This window comes from Caretta caretta, chromosome 2 (genome assembly GCF_965140235.1).
Source record: "Caretta caretta isolate rCarCar2 chromosome 2, rCarCar1.hap1, whole genome shotgun sequence".
Lineage (NCBI taxonomy): Eukaryota > Metazoa > Chordata > Testudines > Cheloniidae > Caretta > Caretta caretta.
This window is the reverse complement of record NC_134207.1, coordinates 70195454-70216056: the sequence shown is the minus strand read 5'-3', so window position 1 is coordinate 70216056 and position 20603 is coordinate 70195454. Positions and strand designations below refer to the sequence as shown.

General features: G+C 40.9%; 2 protein-coding genes across 5 annotated transcripts in view; one reads left to right on the top strand and one right to left on the bottom strand.

The window, feature by feature from the left end:
* The window catches only part of RGS20 (regulator of G protein signaling 20), a 66712-nt gene extending 51353 nt beyond the window's left edge, over positions 1-15359 (top strand). For all 3 annotated transcript variants that reach the window (XM_048840670.2, XM_048840671.2, XM_048840672.2), the window contains exons 2-5: positions 426-574; positions 11346-11432; positions 12352-12586; positions 14420-15359. In XM_048840670.2, coding sequence (XP_048696627.2) covers positions 429-574; positions 11346-11432; positions 12352-12586; positions 14420-14608 — 657 coding nt within the window. In that variant the 5' untranslated portion in view covers positions 426-428 and the 3' untranslated portion in view covers positions 14609-15359. The remainder of the gene's footprint in view (positions 1-425; positions 575-11345; positions 11433-12351; positions 12587-14419) is intronic.
* Positions 15360-19052: 3693 nt separating this feature from the next.
* Positions 19053-20603, bottom strand: part of TCEA1 (transcription elongation factor A1) — a 61506-nt gene continuing 59955 nt past the window's right edge. For both annotated transcript variants that reach the window (XM_048840667.2, XM_075125223.1), the window contains one exon: positions 19053-20087. In XM_048840667.2, the coding sequence (XP_048696624.1) occupies positions 20079-20087 (9 nt within the window). In that variant the 3' untranslated portion in view covers positions 19053-20078. The remainder of the gene's footprint in view (positions 20088-20603) is intronic.

Here is a 20603-nt window from a genome sequence, read left to right as displayed (position 1 = left end):
AAAGTCCCAACTACAGGTCACTTCACCCTTTTTTCCTTAGAGGTGGCTTTATTTCCAAAAACAGAACTCAAAAGCACAACAAATTAGCAACACTACTGGAAAATAACCACTCGGAGCTCTCCAGCTACAGCGAGCTGAGAGAAGAGAGAACATAAACATCCCCCATGATAACCTTCTTTGAACCCACTTCCACTTTCCACCCAAAACAGCCACGTTATAGGGAGGAATCTATTAACCCCTTACACGCTGGAGTGCCTTTACACCTTGTCACAGAACCTCAGTGAACTGGCGGATTTTCCCAGCAGCTTCCAAGAAGAATAGCGGGAGCCATCAGGTTCTGAGTTCTTTTGAAAATCTGGCCTTAATGATAAAAGTGAGTCTTTTGTTCAGAGGTTAATTTTTTCCCCTTATTTTGGTTTTTGCAGCCCATGGGATCGGAGCGGATGGAGATGCGCAAACGGCAGATGTCTGTGGCCCAGGAGACACCAAGTTCCACACAGGCACCGCATGGCATTGGGAATCGAGCTTCCAATGCCTGCTGCTTTTGTTGGTGCTGTTGCTGTAGCTGCTCATGGTATGTCTTTCGGTGTCTCAGCTCAAACCTGCAGGGGTGCGTGATGGCCAGTAATCAGGACAACATAAACAGCACAGCAGTTGGGGTAATAATACAAGTCTGGAACGATAGGAAAAAGATGGCTATGTTGCAATTCTGGATGCAGTTTTCAGCTCCAGTTCTTGTGGGTTTTCCACTGAAATAATTAAGGATGTAAAAAGAGTTCTGTATACCAGCATCAGCTGGGTGTGTGTGGCAGGGGGGAAGGCGGGGGCTAAAATGGCGCTTTAAATAAAAAGGTATGTTATTCTTTTCCTAGCACTGCTCTAGGATGCACGCACATCATGGTAACAATTTCCTTGTTACTAAAGAACTGCTCATGTGCTTGATGTTGTACAAGACAGAACAGTCCAGTCCCAGCACCAAAAAAAGCTTACATTCTAAGGCTTTGTCTACACTAACGGGAAAAGTTGATCTAAACTATGCAATTTGAGTTACATGAATAGCGTAACTCAAATCAACGTAGCTTAGATCTACTTACCGCAGGGTCCACACTACACAATATCGACGGGGGACGCTGTCCCGTCATCTCCCCTTACTCCTGATTTTGTGCTTTAACTTTGAGAAACAAAAAAGGAAATTGTTCATAAGGAATAGAGATAGATGTGAATTAGTGCAGGGTCTCTTTCTATGAGAATGATTATGGCCATGTTTAGTAGTATCGTAAAGAATGAGATTCTGGCAACTGCAGAAAGCTTTTTAAGCCACCAGATCTTCATATGCTTTGCCCATTAAAGGCATTACATATTAATGCTAAACAACAGTAATAACCAACTGCAGGTAGTTGTAACATTGGACTACTTTCACCCATGGCTTTCTGGGTTGCTAGAAATGGCCAAATTAAAATTATTCCTCTAGAATAGAGAAGACAGAAAGAGGTGCAATGAAAGAGTGTAACGTAGGTTCAAAACTATCAGTCAATGAGGTTCTTATTTACTATGAGAAATCTCATTGGCTGTTAGAGTATCTACCTGACAGAATATCCAGATTTGCATTTAAGGTCCAGGCCCACTAAAATAGAATAACTATATAGAGAGGATCACTACAGAGCTTTGGGACATTTGGTTCCTGGAAGATGTCATAAGAACAGGTTAAAAATTAACTTGTATAGGGACAGTTCCTGCAAGATGGAGAACTCCCAGTGGGAGCTGAGCACCTAGCAGGCAGAAGACAGCACTACCTATATTTAGTTTTTCACTTACTACAGCCTTTTGCTTTCTTGACTAAACATGAGGCTGCCATCCCCTTATTCATTCCAGGATTTCATATTTTAGTTGTGTGTCAGTCAGTCTTATCACAAACTAAAATAGCCATCCCTTTTCTCCTTGATAAGTCATTTGTCACACTATAGTGGTATCTTACCATACCTTTAGTGATGATGATAGTTTTTCCTGAGTGAATCTGCAACACTGTACCAAATTGATGGAACTGCATGTGGCCATGATCCCACTCCACCCATTCACTTTTAAGATCCACTCTTTGTGGACAGAATAAATCTCTCTTGCTGTGCAGATTTGCAAGACTGAAGACTGCGTCCTTGAAGCTTCTTTACCTCCACATTCAGATAAAAGTAGGCAAACTTCTGGGTCCAAAAATAAAGTGGCCAACCTGTATAGAAAATGGTTAGTTACTGTAACTGTGATTTTTTGATATGTGATGCAGACATGTATTCCACGTAAGTGTGTGCATGCCCAGAGAATTTTGCCTAGCAATACCCATAGAGGAGTAATGTTTGTGCCTCATGGCCATAGCCCCTCCCTTGGCTATATGAGGTGGTACCGCCCCGACCCCCCTCAGTTTCTTCGCATCAAATGCCCAGAGACTAGACTCTGATGCAGAGGGCATGGAGGGTGGGTCATGGAATACACATCTGCATCACATCTTGAAGAACCACAGTTACAGTAGGTAGCCATTTCTTCTTCTTTGAGTAGATGCAGCTGTGTATTTCACTTAGGTGACTCACAGACAGAACCCTGGGTGGCTGGGCTCAGTCTACCTAAACACGGTTTGCAAGACCTCCCTACCAAAACCTGCATCCACCCTGGAAGCTGTGGTGATGACATATTAGTTCATAAATGTATGTATGTACAACCATATGACAGCCCTGCATATGTCCAATATTGAGATGTCACTCAGGAACTCTACTGACGTAGCTTGTGCTCTCTTAGAATGAGCTCATACCTATTGAGGAGGCATAGCTGAAGTTGTTTCATATGCAGTCTTGGTACAGGATCTTACCCATTTAGAGATAGTCTGTGAAGAGACTGCTTGCTTCTTCATAGGATCTGCATATGACACAAACAGGCAAGGCAAAGCATGAAACACCTTAGTCCTGTCCAGATAGGCGGCTAGACATCGCTTGACATCTAATGAGATGAATGTGGAATAGGAAATAACAGAGGTAAATATACTGCCTGGTTCAAATGAAACTGAGAGACCACTTTAAACAAAAATTTGGGATGTGGTCATAAAGTCACTTTGTCTTCAGATAATTGTGTATAAGGAGGCTCTGCCATCAGAACCTGCAACTCTCACACTCACCTTGCAGATGTTATTACTCCACTTTCCACAACAGCGGAAAGGGACAAAATGCCAGAGGCTCAAATGGAGGTCCCATTAAATCTGCTAGGACTGTGTTAAAGTCTCACAGAGGAACTGGCTGTCAGACCGGAGGATGAAGAAACCATTTTAAGAATCTTGTTACCATGGCAATGGAGAAGACTGATCTTCCCTGAATGCTCCAGCATGTTGATATGCATGCAGCATGCAGTGAGCACTCCTGCTCTGACCACAGACCTTCAACTTTCAGCAACCCCACATGTGCTCCCCAAGCCATCAGAGAAGCATCAGTGACAAGAGATCTGGTTGGTAACTACTGGACGTCCTGGCAAACCTTCTCTGGATACATCCACCACTGCAAGGAGTCCAGGACCAGTTGAGAAAGATGGCGGCGAAGAGTCAGATGGTAAATAGTCCTGAGTCACATTTGGAGAGGCCGAAGGCACAGCCTTGCAAACTGGACCACCTGCATGCAAACTGACATGTGGCCCAAGAGCCTCAGGCACATTTGAACTGTCATGGAAAGCTGAGACCGGAGACTGAGGTAAAGATGGTGAATTACCTGAAAATGGCCAGTTGGCAGAAATGTTCTCAAACTTGTAGAATGTACTAGGGCCCTAGTGAACTCTATTTTCTGAGTGAGAACCATGCTTGACTTCCCAATGTTTAGGATGAGACCCAGACGGCTGAGGGAGTGCAGTATAATGTCAATGTGAGAAAGAACTTCCTCTGTGGACCTGTCACTCAGTAACCAGTCATCCAGGTATGGGAAGATATGGATTTCTTTCTTTCTGAGATATGCTGTCATGACAACCATGCATTTGGACAGAAGAGAATCCGAATGGAAGCACTGTATACTGAAAATGGTGCTCTGCTGTGACAAATCAAAGAAATTTTCTGTGGCCTGGCAAAATCGCCACATGAAGGTAGGCATCCTGAAGGTTCAGAGCAACAAACCAATTGTTCTGAGACAATGTGGGGATGATAGTCAATAGAGTGATCATTTGGAACCTCATGTATCTGATATTTTTGTTGACACCGTAAAGGTTGAGAATGGGTCTTAACCCTCCCCTGGGTTTGGGCACCAGAAAGTATCAGGAATAGCACCTATGATTCCAGTGTTCTGGTGGAACTCCTCCCCCACTCCCAAAGCCAGTAGACCACAAACCTGCTTGAGGAGCAATATCTTGTGAGAGGGGTCCCTGAAGAGGGGCGGGAAGGGATGGTGGGAAACTGGATTGCATAGCTTGATCTGACAGTGCTTAGGACCCAGCTGCCTGTGATCAAGCCCCAAGTATTGTAGAAATGGGCCAGCCTGTCCCCAAATGGAGGGAATGGGGAGAACGGAGCAATGACTGGAACACTGTTCTGAGCCAAGGAGTCAAAATCGGTACTTGCAGGACTCGTGTGGACCGACCAAACCCCAGACCTGACTTTCTCCTCCTATGGGAGCTATGCCCTTTTCTGGGATAGTCCCACCGTCTTGGGGGGAAGGAAAGGCTGCCCAAATGTGCACCGTGGACAGCTGCTGCTACTGTTGATCACCGTAGTGGTACCTCTGCACTGCTGATGTATACACCCCCAAGGACCAGAAGGTAGCCCTAGAGCCCTTGAAGTAGTTCAGAGTCTCATCCATCTTGGCTGAAAATAGTGCTTGGTCATCGAAGGGTAAATTCTCTATGGCCTGCTGCACATGGGGAGCAATGCCTGAATTCCGCAGCCAGGAAATCCTTCTCATGGTTATCACCGAGGCCATCACTCTGGCCAAAAGTATCTGCAATGTCCAGCATGGACTGCAACAGAGTCTTAGCCACCAAGCAGCCTCTAGTGACAAATGACTGACATTCCTCGCTCGCGGCTTCGGGCAGCTGATCTGCAAACTTAGACATAGCCACCCAGTTCACAAAGTTGTACTGGGACAGCAATGTCTGCTGGTTAGCAATCCACAAGGAAGAGGAGGTGTAAATATTCTTGCCCATCAGGTCCACTCATTCAGAGTCCTTATCCTCGGGATGGGTCTTAAAGCTGCCCTGCTGGGCTCTTATTCACTACGGTTATGACCCCGGAATCTGGGCACAGATGTGAGTAAAAACGTTCACACCCCTGCACCAGAATGAAGTAGTAGGTTCTCCATGTGCTTTGCTGCAGGTGGTGCCAAAGCCAGTGTGCTCCAGAGGACCTCAGCAGGCTCAAGGACTACATTGTTAATAGAGAGGGCTACTCTCCCAGGGACAGATGGCTGCAGAATATCCACTAACCTATGGGCGTTCTCCTGCAGGAACGCCACTTGAATTCCAGGGATGCAACCAAGTGCTGCAAAAGGTCTTGAAATCCTCCTGTAGCAAAGGAGAGGAAGAGCCAGGCACTGTGGAATTGTCCAAGGATGAAGATGAAGCAGTTAACTGTGCCAGAGCTGGATCCTGTCCCAGGACTGATGAACCTACACGGGACAACTCAGGGGAAAGATCACCAGTGCCTGGGCCTGTGACAGATCGACAGTCACCACCACAGACTTGCTCGGTGAGCTCACCTTCAAGCGAGATGAGGAGTGGGCCTCCACGACTGAGGATTGTCCTGTGGATTCCATGGAAGTCACTGGTACATATAAGGCACTGATGGCCTGTAGACACTAGGCCAGGGGCCGCCATCCCAACAGTGAGATGAGTGCCAATCCTGGTACAGATAGCGCTCCATGAACAGCCCCCTATGAGGGTCAAGCAATGGAAAGTGAGAGGAGGAAGATCCCAACCTGGACGCTGAAGAGTTCCAGGCTACAGGCAATAAAGGTGGAGCCAGCCCTGAGGGTGCAAGCAACCGGTCCAACTTGTGTACAACCCAGACTAAAGAGGGAAAGCTTGGCTGACAGTGGAAACCGTATTGGCAGCATGGAGCCAGAAGCGGTGCCAGAAGCGGCACTGACCCCAAAGTTGGCAGTGGTACCGAGATAACTGATGGTGCCGAAGTGGAGGGTGGTGAGTGCCACCATAGTAACATCAGCAGCACCAGTTGCACCGGTGCCAAAGACAGTCCTGGTGCCAGGCAGGTCCCTGGTGCTGAGCCCAGCAACAGCCCCACTTCCACTGACTGTGAAAGGGAAACAGCAGGGTATGGTGCAGACAGACCCACAGGGTCAGCAGCCCGCCCATCCAATGGGGCTATAAAGGATGCAGCCTGGACCAAGGGTGACGTTGGGACAGAAAGTTAGAGGTCTGTTGCTGCCTGATATGCCGCTGACACAGAAACACCCAGTGCCGGCATTGCCCTCATTGATCCTGGTTTCAGTGGATGCCCCAGGGCTGGAACCAGAGTCAACAAGATGGTATCTTTGCCCTCCTTGCACAAGAGCAGTTGGGGAGCGGTTGATAGGACCTGCTCTGTCCCGTGCGCCAGCATTTGACCCATGCTGATCTGTGCTCCTTCTGGAGGAAGGAGACAAGTCCCCATGTGACCTGAAGCGCCTTCAGTCGGTCCTGTCAACCTTTTCCTCAAGGCACTCGACAGGGAATAACTCCTTTGGACAAGTTGCCAGCTCCAGGAAACAAAGTGGCAGCTCTCTCAGAACTCAAAGGTGACCTCCAATTTGACAAGGGCCTTGGTGCCAAAGCAGGCCACATGGCCTGTTAGAGCAAGTGCTGCTTCAGATGAAGATCCCTCACCACCCTCGTCCATTTGGTGAACAATCTGCAAATCAACCACCGCTCCTTGATGTGGGCTTCACCTAGACACAACAAGCACCAGCTGGGGGGATCATTATTGGTGATCGCTCCCCCACACGATGGAATGTTTGAACCCTGGCGAGGGCGTCACCAGGGAAATATTTAAACTACAGCTAACACTAAATCTAACTAACACTGCCCCAACTATATACAACTAGAAAAGTCACTAAAAATAGAGGTGAAAACCACACAGAACTCTGACTCCAGCCATGGGGCAGTAAGAAGGAACTGAGGGGGTCAGGGCAGAACCACCTCATATAGCCAGAGAAGGGGCTATGGCCACGAGGCGCAAGCATCGCCCTGCTACAGATACTACTAGGCAAAATGCTCTGGCTCGTGTGTTCTGGACACACACACACCTAAGCAGAATACATGGCTGCATCTAGTGAAGAAGTAATTCTCTGTTGCACCAATTTACTTCAACCTACAAAAGGACTTTGGTGCATGTATAAAGCATTAACTGAGCAACTCTAATTATTATAAATGGGAATTGTGCTGTTAATATTTTATGTCAAACTGAGAAAATAACCTATAAAAATCATTTTTTGTGTTTGCACAGCACCTGACTTCAGAACATAAGTATATTGGCTATCAAATCAATCCACCTGCAATCAGCGAAAAGGAGTCCAGAAATTATATCAAGTTATCAGAGGATATGGAAATATTTTAACACTTACTTTTTATACTTAATATTTTTTCAACTTTTACATCGTGGTAGTGCCTAGAGGCCAACCAGGTTGGGGATCCATTGGGTGAGGTCCTTTATAGCATAGTATAATAAATGACAGCAAAAGGAAGTTTCAATACAATCCCCCTGTTCAACTGGCCGCAGGGTGCTTTGGGAAGGGTTTTCAATGCCTCATGGGGCAGGCACAGCATCACACCATGCAGGTTTCCCAATCCCAATTCCATGGGCATCCTACTACATTGCCATCTGCTTTTCAATTTAAGTGGGGGAGGTGCAGGGGAGGGCAGAGTGTGTGACAGGGTGTGTGTGAGGAGGGGGGAAAGAGTGTGTTTCGTGGGACAGAGAGTGTCAGCATACTGTCTTGTAACTTCAGACAGTGGCAGGAAGCAATCAGCCCTGAGGCATGGGGAGTGGGAAACCCCGCCACCCACCCCAGCTCTCTGCACAGCAATCTCTCTGAAGGGGAAGGGTGCATGCCTTCAGGGCAGCCAGCTGAGTTCAAAACAATGAGCAGAGCGGACACTTGAGGGATTATGGGATACTTCCGGAGGCCAATTGATTGCTTTCTGCCCTGTAATGTGTTTACACTACTAATACAGCACGGAGCCTCTGGGCTGTAAGGCTTACGACTCTTGTCTAGGTGGTTTTTTTGCAATGCTGCAACTGAGGAGTTTCAGAGCACAAAGTGGCTTGGCAGTGTGTATACCTCAGGAGTTACACCACAGAAAGCTGCTTTACTGTGCAGTAACTTGCCAGCGTAGACAATTTCACAAGGAAGACCCTTTTGAGAAACATTTGGATCTGGTCCTAAGAAAACTCTACCAACTGAATAATTTCCACAGCCCACTGACTAAATGAGCCTCCAACTTCCAGTGTATGACAGCTGTGTAACACTGGTAAGATCAAAGACTCAAGGATGGTTTTAACCCATAGATGAATACATATAAGATACACCCATAACTATAGCTTGCCCAAGAAAAGGAAATAAAAGCACTTCTTGAACACTGACTTAATGGATTAATATAAACTTCACTTCCCATTATTTCCTTTGAATTGTTGATAACTACTCCTCCGCTCTTTTATCTGATACTCTGTCAGGCACCGGAAAAAGCAGCATAAGTGTTAAAATGCTACAAAGCAAGCTATTTACTCAATGGGGTGTTGAAATTACTCAATTTTGATGACACTTAAAATTCCTATTGGCATTTAAGAATAGCCTGGGAACTGGGTGCAGGCTACAAAGCAGCTTTTCTCTGCCTTAAAATCACTTATAATTTTCTGAGAACTGTTTTATAGTAACAAGGAAGGGGAAACAAACTGCAATTAAATGTTCTATTTATAATCCCTATTCACAAAATGTCTTTCCTCAAAATAGCTCAAGTGCTTTCCACTGAAAAATTATGAATAGAAACAAAAATAACAGTCCACATGAGTCATGTGGCTGAGAAGCAGAGACTTCACTATTCATGGCCCTTTGAATACTAGAATGAGAATGAACCATTATGGGACCAGGAAATGAGTCCCAATGCCTGGATGCCCAAAGTGTGTGATGCAGTTATAACTTAAGTCACAGACTTGTTATCCTTTTGGAGCCTGCGATAGATGGAGCTGTGTAAATAGTTTGTTCTCTCTGCTTTGCACTTTTACATTTTTTGGGAGTCTTCTTACCTGCAGGCGTAGCTACCATTTTGTGAGGCGTAGTAAATATTGCATATTACGAAGGAGGCAGAATGTTAGCCTATGGAGACATTTATTCTTGTGTCTCCTTCAGTCTAAAATATGTCACGCTGAAGCATATTCTGTTTATGGAAAACATAACTTTAAAAAAAAAACCAGGGTCAATGGTCACTATTAGGTCCTCTGCCCCCCGCCCCAGACTCCTCTTTAAATCATCTTGAGACAGGGGATAAGGTGATATTATAGTTCTTTTATAATTATGCTGCTCGCTTCCTTTATAGCTCAGTGATTTGAAGGCATTACACAAAATGAGCTGCAGTGAGTAGTGTGACCACTGTACTTGACTTGATTCCAGCAAAGGTTCTCCACTTTTCACTGTGTGGACTACTTTGTAGGAGACAAAGCATCTCTCCTCCTTCCCAATCTTCACCTGCACTGCTTGGTCTTTAACATTTTTGAATTCTGCAGACCTGCAGGGAGGTGTCCCCAGACTATAGACAAATGCTTGAGGAAGGAAAAGGTTAGAATTAATTCAGGTAGCAAAGTTGGAGGTAAGATATGTCATAAGTTTAAAAGGAAGTGAGCAAATGAAATAGGTGAACCTAAGTGATAACCATACCTTTCTTTCATATAATGGAGCTAAAGATAAACCAAGAAAATTATTTCAATTTTTTCTCCAGAAATTCTATGAAGCTCCCTGGTTTGTCAGGTGTAGTAAGAGCCTGGAAATCCAGTTACACTATGGATAGTACCTTACAATTTCATAGATTCATAGATTCATAGATATTAAGGTCAGAAGGGACCATTATGATCATCTAGTCTGACCTCCTGTACAACACAGGCCACAGAATCTCACCCACCCACTCCTGCGATAAACCTCTCACCTATGTCTGAGCTATTGAAGTCCTCAAATCATGGTTTAAGGACTTCAAGGAGCAGAGAATCCTCCAGCAAGTGACCTGTGCCCCATGCTACAGAGGAAGGCGAAAAACCCCCAGGGCCTCTTCCAATCTGCCCTGGAGGAAAATTCCTTCCCGACCCCAAATATGGCGATCAGCTGAACCCTGAGCATGTGGGTAAGATTCACCAGCGAGATACCCAGGAAAGAATTCTCTGTAGTAACTCAGATCCCACCCCATCTAACGTCCCATCACAGGCCATGGGGCCTATTTACCATGAATAGTTAAAGATCAATTAATTGCCAAAATCATGTTATCCCATCATGCCATCTCTTCCATAAACTTAGCGAGTTTAATCTTGAAGCCAGATAGGTCTTTTGCCCCCACTGCTTCCCTTGGAAGGCTATTCCAGAACTTCACTCCTCTGATGGTTAGAAATTATTTGGTGCTGTTTTCTCCTGACAAATCCAAAAATGCTTTTTACAGACAGACAGAGAGAGAATGAGATCAGTTTATTCCCCTCCCCTATAAGACAGAATAGGAAAATACACAAGCTTTGGAAGTTTTAGGTCTAGAAACAAGGATAGGTTCTCTAACTGAATGCACTGGGGAATTTAAGTGAGCTACTACACTGGAATTTGACCAGGAACAGGACTTGCCACCTGCTTCCACTGAAAGGTGCTGAGCTTTTAATGAGCCTAGGTGGGGAGACTTTGGCATGTATTTAAGCCTCATATTAATCCTGCAAATACTGAGTTTAATGCTTATTGCCATGAACAGTCCCAGTTACAATGCTGGCCACACTATGTCAAGACTTTTAAGCATAGTCTTTATTACCATGAATAGCCCCACTCAGAGAGCTGCTCCACAATGCTAGAGCTACTCAGTGTTTTCTGGATTGCACCTTACATTTTGAAGCATTATACCAAACTCCCTCTTTTGCGCTGAGAAACTACACTGGATAACCAAATTCTCCAGGCAACTGGAGTAGCTTTGTTAAGGTGGCTGGATTTACACCAATGTAAAACTAGTGCACTAGGGGAATCATGAAATAAAAGGGTACAGGTAATTTCTATCCATTTTAGGTAACGTAAACCAAGTGTGTGTAAAATATTAAAATATCAACAATTTGATGTTGTTTCAAGCTCTTCCTTGTATAAACTTGACTGAGTTATCTTTTTGCTACCTTGCAGTCTTACTGTTAGGAATCAAGATGAAGAGAGAGCAAGGAGGACTTCCCATGAACTCAGAGCAGAGAGTATTCCAAACTGTGAGGAAAGGTATCCTTTCTTTCTTTGAGCATTTATATATGTAACAGCTAAATCTGCAAGACAAATGGTTTGAAATGCACAAATGACTCCCCTGCTGCCATCCATGCACCTTCTGTTTAAATTCAATTCTCAGCCATCTCTAGCTGAATGTTACTAACATTCTCACTCTAACCTTTCATTAATTCATGGCCTGATCCAAAGCCCATTCTTTAAAAAAATTCTATATCGGGATAGCTTACACTGTATGGTGGTACAATAGCAACAACATAGTAAAGACGGAATCTCCCATTCTCCTACAAGTCTAATTTTTTCCTCCCTTATTTCCATAACTTTTATGAAAAACTTAACCAACCCAATTGGTAGTACCCAGCTTTAAATAAGGAGGAATAAACAAGGGAGAATATAGATCCTATCACTAGTCAGGCAACTAATTAACTTTTACTATCCTTTCCTGGGTGCTCAGATGCTATGATAAGGGCCTATACAAACCAGCACAGGAGAGTAGCTTTGATGGTAACAGCTATAAATGTATTAATGTCTTGGCCTTCACTGTATGCATATTTCTACCATAACGGTGACACTGACTAACCAAAAAGACAACTGTGCATTTGAAACCTAGAAAACATGTTCAGGGGTTGCATAAAGGTTTTTTGTTGTACGTTAACTTCACGCATTTCTTTAAAATAAAGCTAGTGTAAGTCATCAGAACATTTGATCACATTTTATCTTCCACAATCCTCTGATCCTTAAGTTTACTAGAGCTTCACAGCAGGGTGATAATATTGAGTATCAGTTAACAGTTCAACCTACCATGCATTAGACTCATGTAAAGCTCACTTTTTTCTTTCAGTGAGAGCAAATGCCTTGTCTAGTGACTGAATGTTGAGTAACTAGCATCAATATCTCCTTTTCCATTCTCTCATTCAAGTCCCACTCCTACTCTTGAAGAAGTAAATGCCTGGGCTCAGTCATTTGACAAGTTAATGATCACTCCAGCGGGCAGAAATGCTTTCCGGGAGTTCCTCCGAACAGAATTCAGTGAAGAGAACATGCTTTTCTGGATGGCCTGTGAGGAGTTAAAGCAGGAATCCAACAAGAGTGTCATAGAAGAAAAAGCAAGGTTAATCTATGAAGATTATATTTCTATCCTTTCTCCAAAAGAGGTGTGTGTCCCTCCACAGCTCATTCTTTAATTCTGCATTGCACAGTGGGTTGTAACATAAATAAAGACAAAGACAGCTAAACCAAGGGATACAGGTCTTATGACATTCATTGCTAATAATTAGGCTTGGCAGAATTTGATTTTTGTTTATAACTGAGATAATATCTATTTTAAACTTAATTTTTCTTTACATTTTCACATTTATGCAACATTATGGGTTTTAAGCATTTTTTCAATTTTTATCCATTTACAATTTCACAGTTGCAGGAAATTATGTCAGGGTCAGACAATTATTTAATGATGGAAGACCCTGGGGTTCAAAAAGCTAAAGCTTTAGAACTATTAAAATACACAGTGTCAACATACACATCAAAATAGACAAAGTACATTTCCTTAAATGACAGATTTCAGAGTAGCAGCCGTGTTAGTCTGTATTCGCAAAAAGAAAAGGAGTACTTGTGGCACCTTAGAGACTAACCAATTTATTTGAGCATAAGCTTTCGTGAGCTACAGCTCACTTCATTCCCCACTGTATTTTCCCACTGAATGCATCCGATGAAGTGAGCTGTAGCTCACGAAAGCTTATGCTCAAATAATTTCCTTAAATACAACTCTAAATTGTCAAGCAGCATTTTTCTTACTTTGCCTATCTGTAAATTTAGATCATCAGATGGAAATTTTGGTTTGTGTGAACAGTGAAATTGATGCTTATCTACATTTACTGATAAAAATCTAATCCTTCCAAGCCTACCTATAATGGAGACTTAGAAAGTGAAGGCATCAGGGTGCCATGGTTGAAACTATCCTCCATCTTTCCAGTTAACAGACAAAGAAGCAGAAGTAGTATTATAAAGCACGGATGTTAGACACCTGTAATTCTTAGGCATAATAGGGCAAAGAGCATTGTCCTTGCTTAAATAACCAAACAAGCTAGGTTTTTAATCTTAGCAGTAAAAAAAGAAATGGGAGACCTTAAAATGTTTAAAACCTTTCGCTGTAATTTGCTATGAAATATAAAGGAATTGCTCAAATATAATCTGTTTTAAGAACTACTGCTATACAGCAAAAATTAACAAAGCTATCTACCAGTCTGATATTGGCAAATATTTCATACACTGAACATTACACTACAACAAGGTTGAGTTTGTTTGTTTAGTTGGTTTCTTGTTATAAAGGACTATAAACTCAAATATCAGTCAAAAGCTTATTAGCCACAGTGGTGGAAAAAGCACTACTTGTGTACAGACACAAGCACTACTGAAATCTAGTAGCTGTTAACACAATATCTTTGAGATTGCCACCTCACTGAAATTTAACTTTTCACAATATTGCTCACATATGGAACCATTATACAACTATTTGCAATTCATGTCTAATTCTGCCTGCTCTTTAGTAAAGGGATTTGCTTAAACAACATTTCTACAGGTTGCAGCTTCCTTCTGGTTAATTCTGCTGCTATGAATTCAGCCTCAGACAACACTTATTCCCAAGAAAACAAAAGCGAGTCACACAAAATTAAAAATTCACTGCACTATGAAGCAGAAAGAGCAAAAATTCCAGCTGTATCATCAGAATTTAGCACAAATATGATTTCAGACTGTATGGTTTAAAGTAAGGCTGTCTTTGAGAGAGGATTCCACTACTCAAGGAGATAATTGCATCCGAAGTTGGAAGTGATAATTCTCTCTGCCTGTGTATATCTGAGACCCTTTACACTTTGTTTGAGGGGTGAAGATTGAAATGAAAAACCAAAAAATCCACTTTTTTAAGTGGGTAGAGCTGGAAAAGTGTGCACGCTATTACCAATGTCAACGAATGCTTTTTTAATACACAGGTCAGCCTGGACTCCAGAGTAAGGGAAGTTATCAACCGAAATATGCTGGAACCATCACAACATACTTTTGATGATGCACAGCTCCAGATTTACACCTTAATGCATAGAGACTCCTACCCACGGTTTATGAACTCTGCTATTTATAAGGATTTGCTTCAGTCCTTATCTGAGAAATCCATCAAAGCATAGTATTTTTTATTAATGTATTTATTTTAAAAAAGCAGAAATGGAACTCTGGGCTACATCAACCAACAGGGAATTTAGAGTTAATAGGATATCTACCTGAAAATAACTCAGGCATATTTTAATATGGACTGTCAATGTTTTAACCTGCAGAGGGCTCTGACACCACAAGCTAACTGCAGCCTCTGATCAACTTAAGTGACACTTTGCAAAGGAGAATGTGGAGATAGTTAGATGTTAAAAAAGTCATATTTTTACAATAGCAGAATGTAGTTGGACATGAACTTATAGGAGAAGTTAAAGTTACCACTCTGGAAAGAAAGAACTCTCCAATTTATTTTTTTAAACAGTTAGTTATGACTGCTCTCACCCCTCCCTCCCCCGCCCCCCATTGTGCAGCCACAGTAGAAATAGTTGTGCTGTTGCTACTTGGGCTACACTAGACTGAAGCCTCACATTTTCTAATAGTACAGCCTGGCCACTACGGACGAAGTAGAGATAGCGCTTGTCTTGGAGTGGCTACCTGATACATATAAGCAATGTGCTCATGGCAATGAAATAGAACCACCTCAAGTTTATGGAAGCTAGTGGGCTGGAATAATACTGCCTATAAAATTCTCTTATTGAGAAGTGTTATTGTACTATCAGAGTCTGCTGAAAACATTAAGTTCATACTGTTCATGTTTATAAAAGCTGAAGAATTTAGGAGACGGAAGCTTCTGGGCATTTATAATTGTAAATAAAGCACAAGAATTCTCATGTGTTGTTCTCTTCACTGCAAAGGCAGATGCAAATAATGGTAATTAATATTTCAGTATTTAGTCCCTAGAGCTCTGCAGTAGCAGCCATTTGATGTGTTCACAGACATTGAAAATCCTAAATTACAGGCCAGATTGTTTGGGGGTTGCTTACTTCAGAGGTGATATTCATATACTTCATACAAAAGCAAGTTAAAACAAGCTTCCAGGGATATGGCATTGATTCAGGCTCAGAAAGTCTCAAAGCAAAGCAGTATTCTTCCACAAGCTTCCTACATGCATTTCTGGTATTCCTAATATATTGCACTTGTATGTGCAGACTAGTGCTTTTTGCCAAGCCTCATACCTATTACCATATGGCATTTCAGTACGCCCCCAAATTAGTTATCATAGCTAAAGCTAGGAAGAAGTTAAAACAAATTTCCTTTAAGTACCGATTTATAGATCCATTTTTACGGAGTTGCTTAATCTATAGTAATTAAGCCAAAATACACTGTAGTTTAATGTAATTCCACTACATACATTTTAGTTTACTGTAGAATTCCCTTCAGTGATAGTTTCCTATGTATTGATTTGAATGAATGCAGACAGATATGAAGCAGAAGGGTGGTGAGTGAAAAATCACCTCTTTAAAAGGGATTCATACAGGTAGTTTTGCATTGCTTTTTCTATGAAAGCTATTGTATTCTTTCTCCAGCCTATCAGCAGTTCTCCCATCTGAGCACTATGATACAAACAACGCCTTCTCACTGGGGGAAAATTCAGGCATGTGCTAATTTCCTTGCTTGTTCAATGCACCATGCAGGAGATATGTTTTGCTCTTTCAGTGTTAATCCCATTAAAAATGAGTTTTGCTGCTACTCAGTAGCGAGGGAGAAGACCTGATATAAGGTAAGTTGTAAGCAACAGCTGTGGCTAAATAGTTTCCATCATCTATTTCTATAAAAAACACAACGTTTAGCATGTCAGTTTGAAAAAAAATGATTTAAGCAACATTTAACAAGTAACTGCAAAACAGTGCTGCCAGCTGACTCAGTTAAAAAGAAAAGAACTCTTTTAGGTCACTGGTTAAAATCTGGTCCAAGTCAAAATCTGGTGACTGCCAGTTGTTACTAAAATACATTTGGCAGCTGGTTATGTCAAATTAGAGATCTCAGTCCAGTTCATTGACATATCCAGAGCACAAGACAACAGTCACATTAATAGTTTCAGTTTACACTGCATATTAACTGGCATGCTGGCTAGTAGTCTCAGCGCTTGCCAAAGATCAAAATAGGCATGTTGGTGAGGTAGCACTAGGAGAACTTGGACTATCAGTGACTATGCTGTACTTATGTATTAATTTGGTTGTGTCAGGCCTTTGAGAAGCACCAAGCTGACAAAAGAAGTTAAACTAGATCACTTTCAGCTTGCTAGAGAGATCAGATATATTCATCAGAAAAGTTCAAAACTGTGTATTTCACTTGGACAATTAAGCTAGACTGGTCAGTTTCCTGGGAAATTAAAAGTTAATGGAAACTTTCCATTTGTTTCAGGTGTGATTAAAACACACCCTCCTGTCGCATTTCTTCATTTTAACTGAATTTTATATATGATTAGATAAGATTAATTAAATCACACATAAAAGACAGCTTATTCCCTGTATTTTGTTTCACTATTCATAACTATGCATAAACTCATCTCTAGTGAAATATACTAACCTTTTCCAAGGGCCAAGTTTTGGTCCCATTGAATTAGGACATACTAATTAGATTGTTATAGTAGGCAATAATTGTTTCAGAAATAACAGGACAAAGTATATCTATATCTACACAAGTTATATAGAACAAATGAAGTCAAAACCATTATCACAGGATCAATATATCCTGGCTTGAAAGTAAACATTGCTGGTTTGCATTGGCATTTATCTAGCAGCAGGACATCATTAAGCTGCACTAACCTTCTATTCCACTGGTACTAGCTTTTAAATGTCTGCACTTTATATACCAATAACTCCCACAAAACATTCATACTGTTAGAGTGTTCTTTTCATGAACCTGCTAAGCAATATTAAAATTGCATGGACCCCTTCAGCCAACACATCAATTGATGCTATCCACATTGTGCTTTAGACTGAACTTTAAATTCCAAATTCATTAGTACAATCTAATGAAGTACAATATAGCAAATGTCTGTAGGTTACACATTTTAAATCACATAAAAAATTGTTCCAGTAGCATGGTATATCTAAGTGTCCTTTCTAATAAGAGAGGGTACTTTGATACACAAAGAATGACCATTAATATGAAATTTAAAAACTAATAATTCACCCTGAGAAATTGTGTTTAACTTCTTCACCTAAAGACACAGCCAAGTTTTAAACTATTAGTGAGCATCAGTATCAAACTTGTTAAAGAGAACATTTTTTATACTAACACACACTACAATAACTTTATGGGGACTGGATGATTCAATTTAATTCAGAAACCTATCTCGGTCCTTAACTTGTCCCATTGTGGTCAATGGGAGTTTTGCCCAAGTAGCTGCAGGATCTAGTCCCAGAAACTGTTACTACCTACTGGCTGTGGCTTTAGATGAAGAATATCTCATTCCAGTTCTTACAAGAGTCTGAACTGTGATACTGGCTTTAGTGATTTGCGGATTTCCTGTGGGAAGTTTCACAAAACTGAGCATGCATGGAAAGTGAATTATTATTGTATCTTCTTATCAAGGGACGCTATCCTTTCATGTAAGGGTAGAGATAGGTTGAGTGCAGACAGAACATGAGGAACTTCGTACACACGATGCTGTGCCTGTTCTGTAACTAACTGAGATTTCCACTGCTGTCAAAGTCCAGCTGGCACCCAAGTCACAAGGACTACATTTGCTTAATACAATTTGTTAGACTTGTCCTTTCAGAAGTGCCCAAAAACAAAGGACAGACACACGGACACTAAAGATCTATAATTAAAGTCATTTTGTTGTTGTATAAGGCAACTTAAAAGATTTCAAGATATTTTCAAAGATACATAAATAAAACAGTCCTGCTAAGTTTTCATTGTAGATTATTCTGTTCACTTTTCAAGTCAGTTTAATTTTAAAAATATCTTTCTGAATTAGAGCAGAAATATCAAGCAAGCAGAATCCAAATTCTTTCCATAAAATTATGCAATAACCTTTGAAACATTTGAATAATTTCCTCCGTTTTTTTAAAAGCAGATGTGTCTATAACAAACTAAATTCTTAGCCACGTTTATTTTCCCTTCCACAAGGATAGACTATTTTTCTTTTTCAACAGGAAAGAGCTTGATTTGTAATGTAAGATTAAAGTATTTAACAAACTCTTTTTTGGGTCTCACAGCTTAAGTGTTTTCAGAATTTAACGCTGCCTCATTTGAAACCATGTCTCCACCATTACAGAGCAAATCAGCAAAAGAAAAATTCTGCCTGCCCAGTCCAGTTAAGGAGTTTATTCTCCAGAAACTAAATGGATTTACATACTGCAACTACCCACAAATTCCACACGCACTGATTGGACAGACCTTCCCCACCCCAGAGCTTAAATAAATATAAATATAGAGGTTGTCAAAACATAAGAATCTTATGTCCTCTAACCACGCTGGCTCTTTGCTAAATAGCATTTGCAAAGTGTTTTAAAGGGTGCACTGTCAAAAACCAGATTCTAATAAAACAAATCTTTCTATCATCCTGGATGGTGAAAGACCATAACTTTAATGATTTATTCTGGTCTCTGGTTTGATCACTGGCATCAATGATTCTAAATATCAAAATAAAGTTCATTAGCAGTTCACAGGGAACTAATGCCATTTATATGAATTGATGTAAAGTAATATTACTTCCCCAACCAGTTTATCCTTTTATCAACTAGTTTACTGACTGCCATTTAAACAGCCTGCCACAAAATGTCTTTGCTCATTTACAAAGTCTAAAATAAACTCTGGTATCAAACACATAAGCAAAACAAACCAATTAGATCAAATTTAAACAAACTATTTAAGTCACTTCTCCAGAAATAAAATCTAGTGGTAGTAATATACAGGCTTTAGGGCAGTACAATAAATTGGACTGATCAATGCTGGTTACATAAGCAAATTTATCCAAGCATTGTAACAGAAGAGGTCAATAGATCCATTAACAAAGTTCCAAACTTCATTATCTGAATTTAAGCATTAATTCATAAATGGTATGTACAAACCAGACAGAGCCAACAAGTTGCAATTTAGATACCACAGCAGATTTGGTATAATTAAAATGAAGTTAGTTGTCCTTCCTCCCCACAAAATTAGTGGGAATATGCTGGTGAGAAACAAACACAAATTTCATTCACACATTTTTAACATAATTGAGAGGTAAAATATGTCTGGTGGGTATGGTTCAGACTGTAAAAAAATATACAGTACGTTGTTCACACAGTTAAGAAAACAATTCAGTTACCAAAAGTTTATTGATAAAAGTTTAATGTCAACTTACTTATAAAAATGAAAAAATATTTTAAACATACACCGTACAATTGAGCATCTGGGCCCTACTGACTATTAACTATAGGAAAGCATTTAAGGAAGTTGTGTCAAAAACCAAAGGTTAAACTCCAGGGATGTATTCTGCTTAAAAAAAAAAAAAAATGTTTCTTGTTTGCAGGAACCTACATGCCTGGCCTAGTTCTTAAAGCTAATTACAAAATCCTCTTTCTGGTCCTGGTGTCTTGACAGTTGTTTCTTCTAACAGAACTGTCAAAAGAAAAGAAATATTTTATGAGGTATCTGCATACAGCTTATTTCTAGTTCTTTGCAAGAAAGAAGAGAAGACGGCATTGCTCTAGAATGTGGTAATTTGCTTACAGTCACAGCATTTGCTTACATTCAAGAATCTCTACAGGGATTGAAAAATCTTTTTCTGTTCACTTGCCCACAGTGAGTGCAGAAAAAAGTGTATTTGGTCCTGAAGCCATTTGTATTGGTATGAAATAATTTCTAGATGTGGCAAGTTATTAAATACCTTTAAGTGTAGGTTTGACCTAACATTAAATAAAAGGGAAAAAATACATGTTAAGTTTATAAAACTTCAAAAAGGGGCACAAAACAAAGGAAGCTTTTCCCTGGCATTTTTCCCAATTTTCTTCTGCTGACATTTTTAGCAGGGAAACAATATACACTTCTGGGGTGGTACAACAGCCTAACAGGGTGAAGAAAATATAAGAATTAAGGGAAAAGCAGAAGTCTAATATTCACAATTCACTGTACAAT